Consider the following 16,739-nt stretch of genomic DNA (forward strand, 5'->3'; position numbering starts at 1 on the left):
TACACTGGTCTAAGAAGCCTTGTTACCAGAGTATTAGGGATCATCCCATTTATCTATTTTTTTTGCATTAATATTTTTTTTTCTCTGTATTTACTTGGTGAGAAAGGGGAAATGGAGCAGCTGTCAATAGGAAGCTCTAGGGAAATTCTGTTTCTCCATCAGCTCTTAATCTGCTGTTTTATTTGATTAAGTTTTGGCATAACTTCTTTCTCTATTCAGAATACATTTAATTCCTACATCTCTTTAGCCATCCAAGCATACCCTAAAATCTTCCCTCTCCCAAATATTCAGAAATGAAACCTTGATTCTCCTGTCCTTGCTTTGAAGCATCCTTAATTCCCCCATGCTTAGATGCTGGTTGAATTTCCCCTGTCACTGAAGTCCCTTTGCTTACAATCACAAACAGTAACGCCCAGAATACCCAACTGGAAATATCCCTCAACTCCCTTAACAGAGGTACAGCTTTGATGTCCCAAATTTTACAGAAGGTGTAATGCCAGGATTATTTTTGTAGGAACAAAAGAGCTTTAAAGACTAAGACTGGAATATTATTACAAATTTTGACAGTAGCTTCAGTTTAGAGATCATGATGCTTTACCTATTTTTTATGCAAAAAAAGTGAAAAGTCAAAGGTGTTGTAAAAGATTTTAGGAACACACATCAAACACAAAATAAGCACAGAGAAAAGTTAATCCCCTCTTTGAAAAATTTGGAAATAGGGGATGCCAGTAATAACTTTTCTGTAAGAAGTGTCCAGATCTAGAATTCACAAATCAGAAAGATGTGAAGCTCTGTGTGTGAGCCACTAGCTGTGCATAGGCAGACAGAATAAACCAGCCAGGCTATTTGGCTCATGCTGGGCTAATGCAGCTCGACAGCTTGTGGACCTAACGTGCCCTACATCCAGACAGGTCAACACATGAGCAAAGCAATTGCACTACTCTGCATCCATCTGTACAGGCATATTCAGCCTCAGTAAAATCCATGTTCTCAAAGCATCATTTCTGTGCCAGGTTAATTCATTCACTCATTGCTTTAATAATAAAATTAAAAGGTGAACATCTAGTTCACTGTCCCTGAGCTATGTTTCAGCCTGGTCAAAAATGAGATCGTGTTGCTGGTGTTTCTGCCTGAGCAATTCTCTTCCCCTTCACCTACCAGTGCCATGAGCAGTAGGGAATATTCTATGGAGCTGGCATTAAAACAATTCCTTCCTCTGTTGCAGACTCTTTTGTTTGTCAAATGTGGCTGCAGCTGTACGTACACAATTCTGTAAAACCATTCGTAATTTAGAAATCTGCAATGCAAATTTGTTTTGTGTGTATAAAACACAAAATCATACTACTCTATCATAATGCTTTTTGTGAAGAAAACCTGGGATCTGCAGCCAGTTCACCCACTAAACTTTCTTTAAGAATCTCCCTGTTTTGAGAGTAAATAATACCCACAAATATTAGCAAATGAACCTATGGCTGTGTCTGCTGCTTTGTAAGTATTTAATTGATTATAATTTACATATACTTGGAAGCATGCATATTCAAATTTCCTAAATAGTGAACTTTAAACTAATGTTTGTTTAGCACTGTTGTATTTTAAGTAAATTCAGGGGATTCTGCTCTGATTCAACACAGAGGCTACATTACGTTACAGGACATAGAGGACCAGAAGAACTTAGAGAACTTCACACTGCAGGGAAGTTTGGTAGAGTCTCAGATTTCTTGAAGTGCACCCTGACAAAGTTAATTCTTAAAATGTCTTCATCAAGGACAGGAAAAGAAATTCTTATTCAGCCATTTTGAAATATTTTTTACAATTCTGATTTCACCCAGAACTTCTAAAACTACAATCAAGATACCTGATGCAACTACCTGATGAGTAGCTAGTACAGTTCTGGAGACGAGGGATCACATGTAGGCAAAGTGCCAAGACGTTGCAAGACACCAGTGACTACAAAGCTGTATGGAAAAGGTGAGCCTTTGATGAAAATAAAGTAGTCTGTTCCTTTGTTTGTAAACTCTGTTGGTTTGGGGCTGTTATTGTTTTTATTGCTGGTGGGTCTTGTTTGTTTGTTTGGCTTGGTTTGGTTTGGTTTGGTTTCCTTTTGTTATGTTTTCTATAAATTTTCAATAGAATTTTTAAAGTCAGTGTCACCGGAAACTGTGTTTTTAAAAAATGGTGTGAGCATTATTGAATGCAGAAATATGAGTGTGTTCCTCAAACAGGATTTTTTTTTTTGTCTTTATCAAAATATATATTTTTATTAATATCTTTTTCAGATTGTATATGTATATTATAAACTAGCTATTTTTCCTTACAAACAAGCTGTGTTTTCTCAACACCTCTCCTACCTGGCAGTTTATTTCATGGCTTAATTGAAAAGTTCTGTCCTAGGGGTGGGAAATCTCAAAATGTTCCATGCGCTCTCACCCCTTGCATGGGAGACCTGCTGCTCTCTGTTCCTTTGTTACTCTGTCTCCTTCACTGCTCCTTCCATTCATTGGCTGTAAACCATTCCCTTCTGCAGTTTTTAAGTGTTCTTCCTGTATTTTTCTCTGAATACCCAGCTAACAAAACAGGAAGCGAAGAAGAATAGTTGTGTTAGAAAACACCGTGGATCACCCTCTTAACCCCCTCATAACCATTTTATTGCTCATTCTTTTGTTATCCCTTGTCCACCTCTCAGACCTAAGGCTGAAAGACCAGAGGCTTTTACCTCTCATCTTTGTGTTCTACCTTCTCCAATTATTTTAGTCTACAACTGCATTATTTCAGCAGCTATAAAGAGAGAATTAAGATAGATTCCATAAAACTAAAGTATATTTTCTATTCAGGAATTGGCAGTATATTTTACTTCAGCTCAGCACTGAGAAAGATGGAAAAATTAATAAAAACTTTTTTCTTATCTGATGATGCCTTGTGGGCCTTCAGACTCTCTCATGACTTGAACAGGCTGGTAGATATACACAAAATAGACAAAATCAAGACAGATCTTCAGTGAAGCAACCCTGCCTAGTTCTCTGAAAAATCTATGTAAAATACTTTAGAACTGTAATAATAGATTATAAAGAAAGTTCATAACATTTCTTCAAAAGAAAATCCATAATATTTCTTCAAAGAAAAAGTAGCTTAAATTTGAATATTTTACAGAAATTCTCTTTTTTATTTGATACAAGAAATAAATGCTCTAAAATTATAATTATGTTGTTTGTGGCTGTAAACACATAAAAATGAGCTACTTTACATATGAAAGCCAAGAAACAATCTGAACTATGCTTTGCTGGAGACCAATAATGAATCTATTTTAATACCATAAAAGCACATATAAATACTCTTGGTGAAATCATGCTTTTATAAGTTCTCCAAAACTACAACTGATTTGGCTGAAAATTATATATAGTGTTATTTTTTTTTCCTAATATATATTTTAAAAAGGCAAAAAGCAAGGAATTTTGATAGTAAGTTTTCAGATTGTGTGCTGCAGAATTCCCTTGGCAGTTCTGCTAATCTGCATATAGTCTAACCAAACTCCCTAGGCCACATAGGGTTTTAACACTGTGACATACATAGCCATCAAGAAGATGAAAGGTCTCCTCTTTGTATTCAGACACCTGTAAAGAGGAAGTTATGAGCTGACCAGAGGCATCTGGGGGACAACAAAAGAAAGAGGTTTAAGGGCTATCTATTCTGTGAGGCATTAGCTGAAGAAGATTTTAAAATATCGTGAACCAAATAACAATTCAAATCTAAGATTTTTAAGACAACATTCTATAAATACTGTAAGCAGCATGTGCTAGCATGGAGAAACTTGTTGAGAGCTGTTATTTTTCAGTAAGATATAAGATTTATCAGCTCTTCCACCGTGTATAAAACTAGGGAGTTTTGCTGATGATCTTTGCTTTGCAGTTGTACCTCTCTGTGTCCTACAGAACTGAAAACAAGACAAACAAACAAATAATCAAACAAATGTATTTTGTATTTTTTGTCATAATATGAGATAAACTCTCAATGTGATAAATTATCAGTATGAAAGATTATTCTGTCCTGCATTCTAGAAGATGAACAGTGCTGTTTTAGCCACAGACTCTTGTTGTGTCCCTTCAGAAATGAACTAGCTCTATACATGTGATGTGCAATTATTTGGGCAAAATTCACATGGATTGGCAGTGAATCTGCTGCTGCAAATAAATTCAGTGAAGTGAGTGTCCTACCTCTGTAGGTCCCTGCTTACCAACAACAGCAAGATGATGAGAATCCCAAATTTGTCATGAGCAATAATGAATCTATGAATTTCACACCATCTTTTTACCCATGCTACTGTACTCTGCCTTGTATTGTTTATGAATCCTTTTCCTCCATCTTTTGCTCTGCTTTTGCATTTAGTGGCAAAACTCTTGTGTTGCTTGAATGGGGCCAGGATATTGGTCCAGTATGAGTTACTTATAATTTCAAAAGACTTCTAAGTGCCTTTAATAAAACAACAACGTTATCAAATTTATGGAAATAGGGTTGGCTCACTTTAAAAGCTATGTGCTATTAGAGCTAGATGATAAAATATTGCTTGGAAAGTTTAAGAGGAGATGATCTTACTCTCTGTTCTGTCAACTCAAAACAACAAACAAACAAACAAACACACAAGCCTACTGGGCCTGTATCCTCTATAGATTATTTGTTGCAGACTGAGCTGTTGTTATCACTTAAAAGTCATGACAGCATGGTGATTGCTTAAGCAAAACGTGGCACATTCTTGGTAGGAGAGAAATGTAATCTGTACTTGATGCTCTGATTGAATGTAAATATTATTCATGGCATATAGCTTAGTCCTCTTTCCTACTGGTTTTATGGCTTGGGCTTCATTGGGCTTCTATTGCTGAGCGACATCATTTCCTAAATATATCATCTGGATTGGAAGCACTTAACAAATTTGGGATTGACAGAGTATAAGGATCAGTGAAGCTGGAAACCATTTATCTTTTAAATTATCTAAACATATTATTCTTACCATGCCTTCTTTATTTATTATGTTTGGGTCATAGCACATACTGTGCAGGCCACTCTTGAGGTTTTCTTCTGAAAATACTTAATATTTTATTAGGTATCCCTACAGAGGCAAGAACCATCAGAAAGGCTCTGCGATTCCCTTTCTATCCTGACAAGTACAGGAGTGGGGTTTTGGAGGCAATTACATACTCAGAGGGCAGGGAAGGGTCATAGATTATGTCCAAAATGCCCGGGTGATCCTGGCCTTGTGAAGATTACTGGCATACCATTTGCAAAAATATGTGTTTCATGAATCCAGATTTGTATGGAATGTCTTTGTGTGTCATTTCTAACCACACTTCAGCTGCCTTTTCATCACATACCCTGTTGAAGATGTCATCACAACATAACTCGTCAGGTTGCAAAAATTTATATTTTGGCCTGAAATACTAAAAAATAGAAACTCTGAAACGTAGTTTAGGAAAGGGATCAGCAACTTCCAACACAAATTCCAAAGATGAATTGTGGCCTGAGTTTCAATGGCGTGAGTCAGGGCTAGGAGCTGGAAGCCCTGGCCTTGGGAAGCAATGCTTCCCAGCTTCCAAGCCCACAAGAATCAGCCACTGACAGCTGTTACCACACAAAGACAGACCAAAGTAATATTTACCACTTATTTTGTATTTCTGTTATGTCTTCTCTGCAAGGATCTCAGTTAACTTTGCAGCTAATGACTGCAGTATCAAAAGATTCCTGCCTTCAAGTGAGCCTTGTAACTCATTGCATAAACGGTGTCAGGGCTGGTTGGTTCCTCATCGCAAAGCATCCTCTGAGTGCTGGGAAGTGTGTGTGTTCTGTCTATACCTGCCAATACATACAGATTTCGTAGCTGAAGGTTCAGCCTGTGATGTGCCTACTTTTCAACATTTTTCAGCCTGTCTTCCAGGAACAACGCTCAGCTCACGCTGTTAGGGCAGTGCTCTTCATTTAATGGGATCGCTTCTGATTTACACTGGTGTAAGCGAGACTGGAATCTGGGCCTTGATCTTTTTAATGCAAATTCATCAATTCTGTTTGATGAAAGGATTCCACTATGTTCACCAGTCACTTTTTGAAGAAAAATCATTTAATTGGTTCCAGGCAGCAAGAGGTCCCTACTCCTGGAGTTAGCTCCAAAGCTGAAACCTTGGGTTGGTGACCGAAACACTTACTGTCTTGTTTTTCAGGAGTTATTTATTCTTTGTGGACAGTGATCAATGATGAGTGCTAATGATAACAGCAGTAATTTCAAGGTCAAAAGTTAATATAAAAGTTAATAATAATATGTTCTTCTGGCATTAGTGCTCTTCTGGAACACTATGTGTTCAAACACACCCATTCTTATAATTCAAAATATTTTATGTAGTTTTTAAACCCACACCTTGATGTTGATCTGACAGTGGTGCAAATGAGAAGGTCACAGAGGTCTCTCTGATGTGAAATCAAAGTGAGTTCAGAAGCACGCTGCAGGTACTGGAATAGTGAAAAATGCGGTATATAAACATAACAAATAGCTGGCAAATCCAAACGTATATCAAGTGCCAAATGTCTACTGTACTGCAAATTAACTGCTAGGGCAGGAGTGCTAGCAGTTCAGAACAGAAAGAGCAGAACTCGATTACAGAGATCATAAAATAGTCCTCTCCCCTGATCTTCAGTTCCCTAAACCAGAAGAGGCAGAACAAGCTGGCTCTGAACAATCGTTTATTGGTGAAAGATGTGGCACTGCTTTGTCCAGTAAAATTGCTGGTTTACTAATAGGAAAAAAATAAATCTTTTGTGATGACACCTACCTCTCTAACCTGCAAAAGAAAGTGCAAACAGATGGGTATCTCTGAGACCGTGAGTGATGAAACCAGTCTAGAGAAATACCAGTAGCATCTGATGAGAACTAATATTGCAATATGCAGTCACGTCACCAGCATCCCCCATTAAGATGTTTTCATTATCTTTATGCCAAGAATGTAATCTATGATACTGCATGGTTTGATTTAGTAGATGTGGCTCTTCCAACAAAAAGGTAACAGATATGTTATACAAATGTGAAGCATGCCCAGTGAAGCCTGGGCAGATTTAAATTCCTTAGACTTTCCTCCTTATTGTCTACTCACAAAATTAAGGAACTGTTGATGTTACTAATAGATATATATATATTTAAGTGTAGGTTACCTGCTTTATGGATTTTGAAGGGAGATAAATGCTTATTTTATTTGGTTTACCTGGAAACAGTATATATGAGAATGTATTTTTAAAATTAGACATTTCCCTTTATGTATGAAACTCCATACAGGCTTTGGTACTGGTGATGTTTTTTTCCTTAAGACTAATCAGATGTACCTCACAAATAGTTTCAACGAAGTCTGGTTGATTTAAACTGGTACAGACTGCTGATATAAAGTGAGTAAAACATGTAAGTGAGAAGAGAATAAGGCCCTGCACTGTTGGCAAAGCAGGCAAATGGAGCTCAGAAACTTATTTCTGGAATTTATATAGTTTGCAGTACGCCAAGTACATCAAAAGATTAAAACCTATCGCATATCAAGGACTTTTGGTACATATTCTCATCAAACAGGGACTTAGGAAAAAATTTTCTTATGGCATTTTTTTTCTCCTCTGTAGTCTACAAAGGGCAGTTGGGTAATTTTTATGATTTCTATATCAAAACACACATACCTTAATCATTAAATAGTAACAACTGAGTACAACTTCATGTCAAAAACAGCCAATAAAGTACAAAAAAGGAATTAACGAGAATTTTTACATTGAAGTTAGTAGAGTTGGAAAAAAAATGACATGTAATCTCAATGCCTTAACAAGCACTGTAACAAGCTGAAGAGGATTTGTTCTGTTTTGTTTGAAGACTGATAGCATAAGTTACAAGGGAGAGAAGCTATTATTCTAACAGGAAGGATTTCACAATATTCATAATCCATAACTGTACATAAAATTAATTGAAAGTTCATTCCTTTTTGTCTGATATCTTTTAATCATCAATGTTATAAAATATTTCTGCTTGAACTAGCAAAGCACACGTGAAAGAGAGTTAAACCGATCATTTTGGTTATAAATTAGGACTCTCATACAGCTGCAGCAATTACTTTCGTTTCTAAATATGAAAATGAATGACTATTCTCATTTAACCTTGAGGCGCATGATTATTTTAAAGGCTGATCTTGCCCATACAGACATCTTGCATAAGGCAAGAAAGATAGAAAATAAGGCAATTACAGTTCCTGAAGTCCTGACAAATGAAAACTGTTTCTAAGACTGAGAAGAGAGGTAAAGATTCTCATTGCTTATATTATGACATAATTCACGTGAGTGAATATAAGGCTGTTATGGAACAAAAAAATCCTTTTCATCCCCTCCCCAGGTTGCATGGCTGTATATGTAGCATGAAGTCCTTGATTCAGTTTACATATTCAAGAGGAAAAAGAGGAACAACTTCTCAGCCTCTGATATCCAGCTCGCTTTTGAAAGAAGTGTGTATTCGTTTCAGATCATCATACTTGGGGTATTTCTTAAGTCTTGCCTGGAGCTGTATATAACAGGTATAAATCATAGTAAATGGCAACTACTGTCTGTGCTTCCTTTTTAGAACATACACAAATTTATTGGTTAATGTTTATATAAGTACTGTGTGTCTCTGATTTGCTATACCAATATCTATATCTGTAGAATATCTGTTCTACTCAACAACATTTAAATGACCTTTGGGTATACAATGCATATCCCATTATCCCATTAATGACAAGGTGCAGCTTTGGGCAATAACAGAAATGTTCGTTTATTTATATGCACAGTGATTTATATTTTTTTGCTCAACTGCTTTTACAGCTTACCAAGTTGTAGAACAGTCAATAGCTGACTTTGTGACTCTGACAAACTAATACATTGTACATACTCATTGCTAGTCAGATGAAGAAAAAATGTTAGTTTTATTTTTTTGACCTTTAGATTTTGAGAACTAGCTCAAATCAATTTGTAGTTCAAAAAGTGTGGACAATACCTACTCTAAACAGTGAAATCAGTTCCGCTTTAATAGTGTGCATTAAAATATAACACCAAGGCAACAGCCATTGATTTGGATACAGAATGGGTAATGAAGGTAGGTTCGTCAGTGTAGGAAGCTGGGGAACAATTTGATGGGTTTCCAGTGAGTCTGTCTTGAATGCTTAAGAAAAAGATTTAGAGGGAAACCAGGGAACCTGACCTAATAACTACTCTTATTAAGGAGTAAACATCAGTTCTCTTGGCAAATCGCTCTCTGCAGTGAAAAGGGGACAACCATCCAGACTGTCCCTAGAGAACTATGCATTGAATTATGAGAATTTCGCTGAGAGAATGCAAGATTGGATGACTGATGAGTGGTTGCTATGGTATTGCCATTTTCTGCCTGAGGTCAGGACCCAGCTTTTCTTTTATCACAGCAGAAGACCTCTTCTAATGATCAGTCCTCAGAGATTAATGGGACCGTCTGAGTTTCAGAACTCCCAAAGGAAGAATGCTGCTCAGGCTATGAAGGGTACTATTGAAATGTTTTAATTATCCGTTGTGTTCAGTTGTTGGTAGAGTTGTTCGTACATGGCACTTTGTTTATCATCATCTTCACAGGTCACCTTGGAGAACAGATGCCTTGCAGCAAAAGAATTAGGAGACAAGGAAAACAGAGTGGTACTGTCATGTGTCATGTTCCCATCTTACTGAGGAGGAAACATGTTTTGAAATCATATGCCAGTGCTGTGGCAGAAACACAGATGTGGTGATTCATACCATCTAGTAAGTCCCGTTGCGAAGACTTCTCCCTAGTGGCAAATGAGAAGGTGAATCTCATTCCTGAGAGATAGAGATTCCTGAAATAATGACCTGCTAGCTGCTTGTCAGGTAAGAGTGTTCACAGTCAGAAAAAAGGCTTCGGGGTTTGGCTATAAAGCACATTGTAGTATAATGCCATACTAGTTCATACTTGCTTACAGCCTTTGTCTGCAAAACTTTTTAAAAAAAAATCAAAAAATGAGTAAGTACCTGGTCTGGGGACCTTGCTACAGATTCGACCGTTTCCAAAAAACCCTGGTGGACATCGGCCGCAGACATATCCAATGTAAGGGGGTCTCCGATCAAAACACAACACTCCAGGAAAACACGGCCTGTTGGCACAGGTAGTAACATGGGACAGAGGCGCTACATGACCTAGGAAAAAAGGAAGTTCAAGCACATTTATTTATAATTTCTCAAATGAAATGCATATATAAAATTAAGTGTGACTGTCTTAAGCCTGGCTAAAGTTTTATAACTGCTTTTACTCTTTTGAAGAATAATTAATGCAGAATGTTCCCAAACCTTGTGCCAAACATGAGAATGTCCTGTAGGCACAGCGTAACAGAACAGCTGTTTCTCATTAAAGTAAGATTTATTAGTCCTCTAATTAAATGTTTTCAAGTTTATTACTCAAAGTTCTTTGGCATTTTTCAAAGATAATATAGAAACTGTAATTTTCAACATAAGTGAGAGATTATCTGAGTAAGAAATGGTATTCTGACGTCCTTCTGGTCTTCTATAATTGGAAAGTAATCATCAAACCTTACAGTACATATACCTTACTTTTAAAAATTCACAGTCAAGTGCATATATTTCTGATCTAGAAATCATCCTTAATGTGTTGAACCTTGTATGACAAGAGACTATTTTAATTATCTTAGAAATATATGAAAAATTAAATACTCTGGTACTATATAGTATTTATCACTTATGATGTCACTGAATAATGAACTCCCTGTGAAGTGTTTAACAGTGTCGACAGAGAACAGATGATGAATAAAATCTAAATGATGGTTGTAGATCTTTTTTAATTGCCTCCAGTGAGGTCTCTATCATGATGCTCAAGTATTTCAGCGTTATCCTTGCACCTTGCCTATGACATTATGACAGATCACCTCTTTGAGATGTGTTCTGGTTAGCTGTTGGATGGCCTAGTACAGATATACAAAAGTATAAAAACCTTTGTATATCTGTGTAGTATCTGTATAGTATCTGTACAAAAACTTCAGTACAAAACTGAAAAAAAAAAACAACTTCAGTACAAAACTGAAATACTGATTAGAAGTGGGTCAACATAAGCAATGTGCAGACACACACACCTCTTAGAGGGTGCTGCAGTGCTCAGGGTCCTGTTGTACTGATGGCAGGCACAAATATTCCGAGGAAAGCACCTGCTGAAGTCATGTCAATACTTCATTAATGCTCAAAGCTTGGTCTTAATGCAATAACTGCCAGTCAAATGCAGGAATAAAATTCAGCATCACTTGGCTATGGCAAGTTTGCATAAGCTGTCATTCTTATCGTCTTGCTTTCCATTGATCACTAAGATTCTGAGTGATTTTGTTCTATCTCAAAAGTGACATGAATTCTACTTAAGCCTGACCACTCTGATTGCTAAGGGCTCTTTCCCCTTGCAAAATCATTTAGCAGCAATCTGCAGTCTGATGTATTGAGGGGATTTTGATTTTTAACTCCATCTTTCTGTGATGTATTATAAACAGTTTATGTTTGCTATTAAGATGGTAAAATGCATGATTTCTGAATATGCAACATCCCCAAAATATTTCATATCCTTGTATACCTACCACGTGTATCACTTCTGTTAAAATTCTTAATTACAGGAGAGTTCTTTGTCTCTAAGGGTTGCAGTGGCCACTCAACTTTAGTCTTGTTCAAGTCACCTTTGCCATTGCTGTTGTCAATGACTAAAACCTGTGTAATGTCAGCAGCAAGCACAGCTGTAAAAAGAAAGCATGGAGACGAGGAAACAAGGTTTTAAGAGCTTAGCTGTGATTGATGATAAAAAGCAGCAGTAACAACAAATCAGATAACAGAAGTTTGTTCTAGAAGCCAACCATCAAGCAAATAAAGGCAAATCAGGTGAGTCAGCTGCTGACATACAGTAAAGCTTCTGCATGAGCATAGAAAAAATTACAGTGCACAAATTCACTAAACCTTGCTTATCTGAGAGATATACTTATTATGCACAGTGATCTTTTATTGAGCTAAGGGCAGTAAGGAGGCCTCAGGTCCCTATGCATTATGCAGCGTTGTTACTTGGATGAAGACGCTATGCTAATCCCTAGGACCTGAGGTCTGCCTGATTCCTGCCTCTCCTCAAAAGCTTCTGCCTGAAACTATATTGTGTGTGTTTGTTGGCCTTGGTTAGTTCAGCTTCAAACTTTGTACACTTCAAGATATCTGTACTAATTATATATGGATGTAAATAAGAAAGCTGAATGCTGGAAACTTTTGAAAATATTAATTTCTACATAATTTGAAGGGAATTTCTTGATTGATCTAGGGCTTGCATAGTCTATGTGAATATGTGTTGCAAGTTTTCTGTACTCAACAAAACCTGAGATTACGACACTTCTGTATGTGTTAAATAATGCAATGAGCTGCTACCCACTGTAGCAGCTATAAAATTACTTTAGTTTTCTCCTCCTTCCTCTGACAAGCCTTTACACTTCCTTCAGCAAGGGAAGCATGCGTGGTGGACATATTACAGTCTGTATGTTACATACATGAAGGATGATTTCTGTCCTGTTTTGGGTGGGCAAGGAAGACCTCAGGCTTACTTGTTCTAATAAATGTGCATTTTTTAAATAAATATATTTGTAATTAAAAATGCATAGGAAGAAATTATGATTCTGATGTATTTTGAAAAAGGGCATAATTGATTCACTAGTCAAATTACCTACACATTGGTGAGACAGACACAAAATCACTTTGAAATGATCAGTATGGCTCAACAATACATTAAAGAAAGCATTTCTATACAGACATTAGGCAATATGATTAAAGGTATATTTGGTAAACCACCAAGAGCCATCCTGCTAATGCCAGGATCCTGTAATTACAGCTGAGTCTTTTTACATCAGATTTTTTTTTTCCTTTTCTTTTTTTTTTCTTTTTCGTTTGGTAGTCAATATGAGGAAAAGTGGATATCTGTATCTTTTGCTCTTTTGCTTTTTATGCTTATTTGGAAACCCTAACAAATAAATGCAAAACACATTAAACGCTGAGTTTTCTCCTCCTTGCCCACCAAATGTTATTTCTGGAGAAGACCTGCATGTGTGTGACTGAAAAAAAAGCAGAGTAGGTCACATCCCATTGTGATGGAAAGGTCTCAGCATGGTACAAAGTCAGTGTAGCCCCCTACTAAAGAATTTGCTGAGGTCTGCCCCAACAACAAATACTGAGCAGGTATTAAATTGTTCCTGGCCTTTTTTTAGTTGGGAACTGTGGCATGACTTTATGCCAAATGTGAGCTCAGCAGCTATGGACTCCTTCCTCTCATGAAACTACCTGAGACCTTCTTTCTCCTACTCTATATCCTTCCTGCATTCACTCAGAACAGGAGTAATCCTGGAGGTGCTCCCTGGGTACTTGTTAGTGGATGATATATTTAGGAGTGAAACAGTGGAGAACTTGGGGAATGTCCTTGGCAAACTATCTAGCTGGCATCTAGAAAATATATATATGTATATGTGTTTTTTTTTTGGTATGCTATGGTGTTCGTTCTAATCAAAATGAAACTAAACTGCAGTGAAAAATAGCAAACCGAGACCAATTTGCAATTATCCATATTAATATAACATGACAATAGTGTGGTTTATATATTTAGAGGTCTGTCCTTGAAGCAAGTGGCAAAGTGCTCGATTAAGGATAATCGTAGTAGAAGTGGACCCATATTTACCCTTCTATTAAAACAAATCATGCACTTACATTTGCAAGTTTTACCATTTCCCTCCATCCCACTGGGGCAAATTCCACATATGTATGATCCAAAGGTATTCATACAGGACACTCCAGGAAAACAAAGACTCTCTTCACATTCATTCCTGTCCTCCTGACAAGTAAGCCCTGTGGCAAAACAAAGTGGAGGTTAATAATTGGGAAAGATTCCCTGTTTATTCCTCAGCTCAAATGTTCAAGCAGACTAAGGCTTACTTCTCAGCTGTAAACTCATTACAGGGTACATCACTCACATAGTGCCAAATTCCCCACTGTCTCACTTAAACCTGCTTTTATCACACTGTTTATTACTGTTGTTATTGGCATCAGAAGTGCTGAACCTGAGACTACTGCTCCTAGAAAACTATGCATATTAAATAAATGATTGCCCCTACATTTCACACCTTTGCTGCTGCTTTTGTTGTCATGTTTATACAAGATCTTTGTCGTACGCTGAAGAAGCCAGTCTCACCACTTTGGCTTTAGGATATGCCATGTACTGACATATTACACTCTTCATTTCTATGTGAACCTCACACTATTAATAGCTTATTGTACAACAGCACAGTCTGGCTAAAGGTAAATCAGACAAAATGATGAAATTCTTAAAAAAATAAAATAAAATAAAATACAACAAACAAAAAACCTACAGGTTTTTCTATTTAAAATTTGAAGAAACTCTCTGAAAATATCTGTAAGCCACAGTGCTGGTGTTCAGAAGATAAGCTGCTGTAGGATCTGAATCCAAAACAATGGGTCTTGGCTATTGCTGACTTTAGAAATAGGCATTTAAAAAATCCCTTGATGTAACTGATATTCAAATTAACAACACTGAATGATTTAATGGATACCTGCAGGGGAAGCTGACCCAAAAGCTAAAATGACTAGCTGAACATTAAATGATACAGAATAATCATATACAATGTTGTTTAAAAACTCCCTCCGGCTTCAGATATGCATGATGCTCTCTCTGTGCACTTGAGAAAACTTGCTTAGCTATTGTTGGTTACCAGAATATTCAGTCCTGACAGTACAGTCTTTAACTATCCCATATAATTCCTATTAAGGCATGCCCTTTTTTCCTTTTTTTTATGTGGGAATACTCAAGCAGATTGGGACACTGTCTGAATAGTCGAAGTACCTGTTTCATGACATACCATAAGGTACAGAACGGTATATTCCATATTAGCTGCTCAGCTTTATCATGGGAGAAGATTTAAGGATAAAATAATATTTTTTCTTCAAAAGAGAAATTTGTCACAGAGGAATGAATTGCAGAATGATAAGAACAGAACATCGTTATTCATCTTCTACAACATAATCTCTCATTGTTTCAGCATTTCAGATAGCTTCCACAGCTCCTTTCAAGTTAAAATAGTATTTCCATGTAAGAAAATCTAATTGAAGTCTCTCTTGATTGAAGTGTCTCAAGAAGCTACTGACTCCACCTTCTCATGGCTGCTTTGTCTCAGGGAAAAAAAAAAAAGAAAAGAACAAAAGGCATGTCTCTTTTCTGGTGCCATTTGAATCTAGATTGTTCTGGTTTTGCATGTTTCTTGCTCTAGGAAAGCTCTCCTTGTTTCATTTAAAGTGGACATTACCTGGTGTTGCAGGTATTAACTTACTTTTTTTTCCTTCCATTGTTATATTTTGGATTACTGATTAGACTAGTGATTACTTTCTTTCACTGGGTAGAGTTTAAAGACTAAACATTATCATGTTTAGTCAGACAATCAAAGTAAGAATGAATTTCACAGTTTTGAGTAACAAAAACTTCTTCCCACTCAGTCCCTTCTCCTCCTTCTTATATAATCTGTTTTGCAAGGGTCTGACTTAAAAATCTCAAAGATGAGAGAATTACAAAAAGCCAAGGAAGAACATAAATAGCAAGCTTAATTTTAAAACCCACTTGACTGAATTTTGTAACTTACAGGTGGAACTATGCAAGCACTTTGACTCAAATAGATTTGATTTTAAACAGTATCTGATCAATTTTGGCATAATGTTAATCCAGGAGAGTCTGATGACAAATATTTAGAAAGTCTGAAACTTGGCTGAAGGTTGCTGAAGAATCAGCAGAAATGGACAGAAAACTGTCTGCAACAAGAAATGTCAGTTATTATGCTTGCATGACCTCCAGTGCACTGCAACATAAGAGAATCTCAATTCTGTTGGCACTGTTACCATACAAATAAAAATATTAGGAATAAAAGATCCTCAGGTTGCAGGGTTGAAACATCTGTTTCCACGCCAGCTCTATTTCTCCAGCCCTGCATGAGAAATTGGCTGAGAAGATGAAGTCCTTTTATACCCCGAGAGGAGCTGACCACCTACATATGCAGAGAAAGTCTTTTTGACTGTGTTCAGGTTATGTTGATTCAAAATGAAGAAGCAATCTCGTTGAGGAATTCTAAGGTTATTATACACCATGAACAAATTTATTTTTTTTCAGTTGCCTGAAAAGTAATATGAAATTATAGCTTCTTCTCCTCCCCTCCTCCTTTATACATTAATAACTGGATACATAAAGAAAGAATGGTTTTCCGATTTAGAGATTTAGATACTTTTTTTTTTTTTTTTTTTTTCAAGAAGGGTTTCTGTTCTCAAGCAGACGATATTCTTGCTTTCAGTAGCCCAAAGAAGAAACAATAGGAATTGTTTTTACCACCGGTGAAGGGTGAAGGTAAATGAATGTACTTTGAACACACAATGAGATAAGTATGTGTACGTCTCTGCAGAAATTCAAAGTATTAATAAGTCTGGAGTCATCCTCCTCTCATATTTTCCTATGGCTTCTCTCCCTGCCTTGTTCCCATTCTTAAATTATGCACTTACGTTGCCTGAGATACACAGATGCACTTGAATTGCTACCATTTAGCAAGGCACTTTGTTCCCTATCATTCTTCTCTTGCAGTGATGTTTGGGAAGCTCTCAAAAGAGTTAACATT

General features: G+C 36.7%; 1 protein-coding gene across 1 annotated transcript in view; it reads right to left on the reverse strand.

Moving 5' to 3' along the window:
* LOC121072201 (von Willebrand factor D and EGF domain-containing protein-like) overlaps positions 1-16,739 on the reverse strand; it is a 177,984-nt gene that overhangs the window by 48,197 nt on the left and 113,048 nt on the right. The window contains exons 18-20 of the mRNA XM_040561583.1: positions 13,783-13,920; positions 11,637-11,789; positions 10,039-10,203 (exon numbers count right to left, since the gene is read on the reverse strand). Of these exons, the coding sequence (XP_040417517.1) occupies positions 10,039-10,203; positions 11,637-11,789; positions 13,783-13,920 (456 nt within the window). The remainder of the gene's footprint in view (positions 1-10,038; positions 10,204-11,636; positions 11,790-13,782; positions 13,921-16,739) is intronic.

Source organism: Cygnus olor, chromosome 6, assembly GCF_009769625.2.
Source record: "Cygnus olor isolate bCygOlo1 chromosome 6, bCygOlo1.pri.v2, whole genome shotgun sequence".
Classification (NCBI taxonomy): Eukaryota; Metazoa; Chordata; class Aves; order Anseriformes; family Anatidae; genus Cygnus; species Cygnus olor.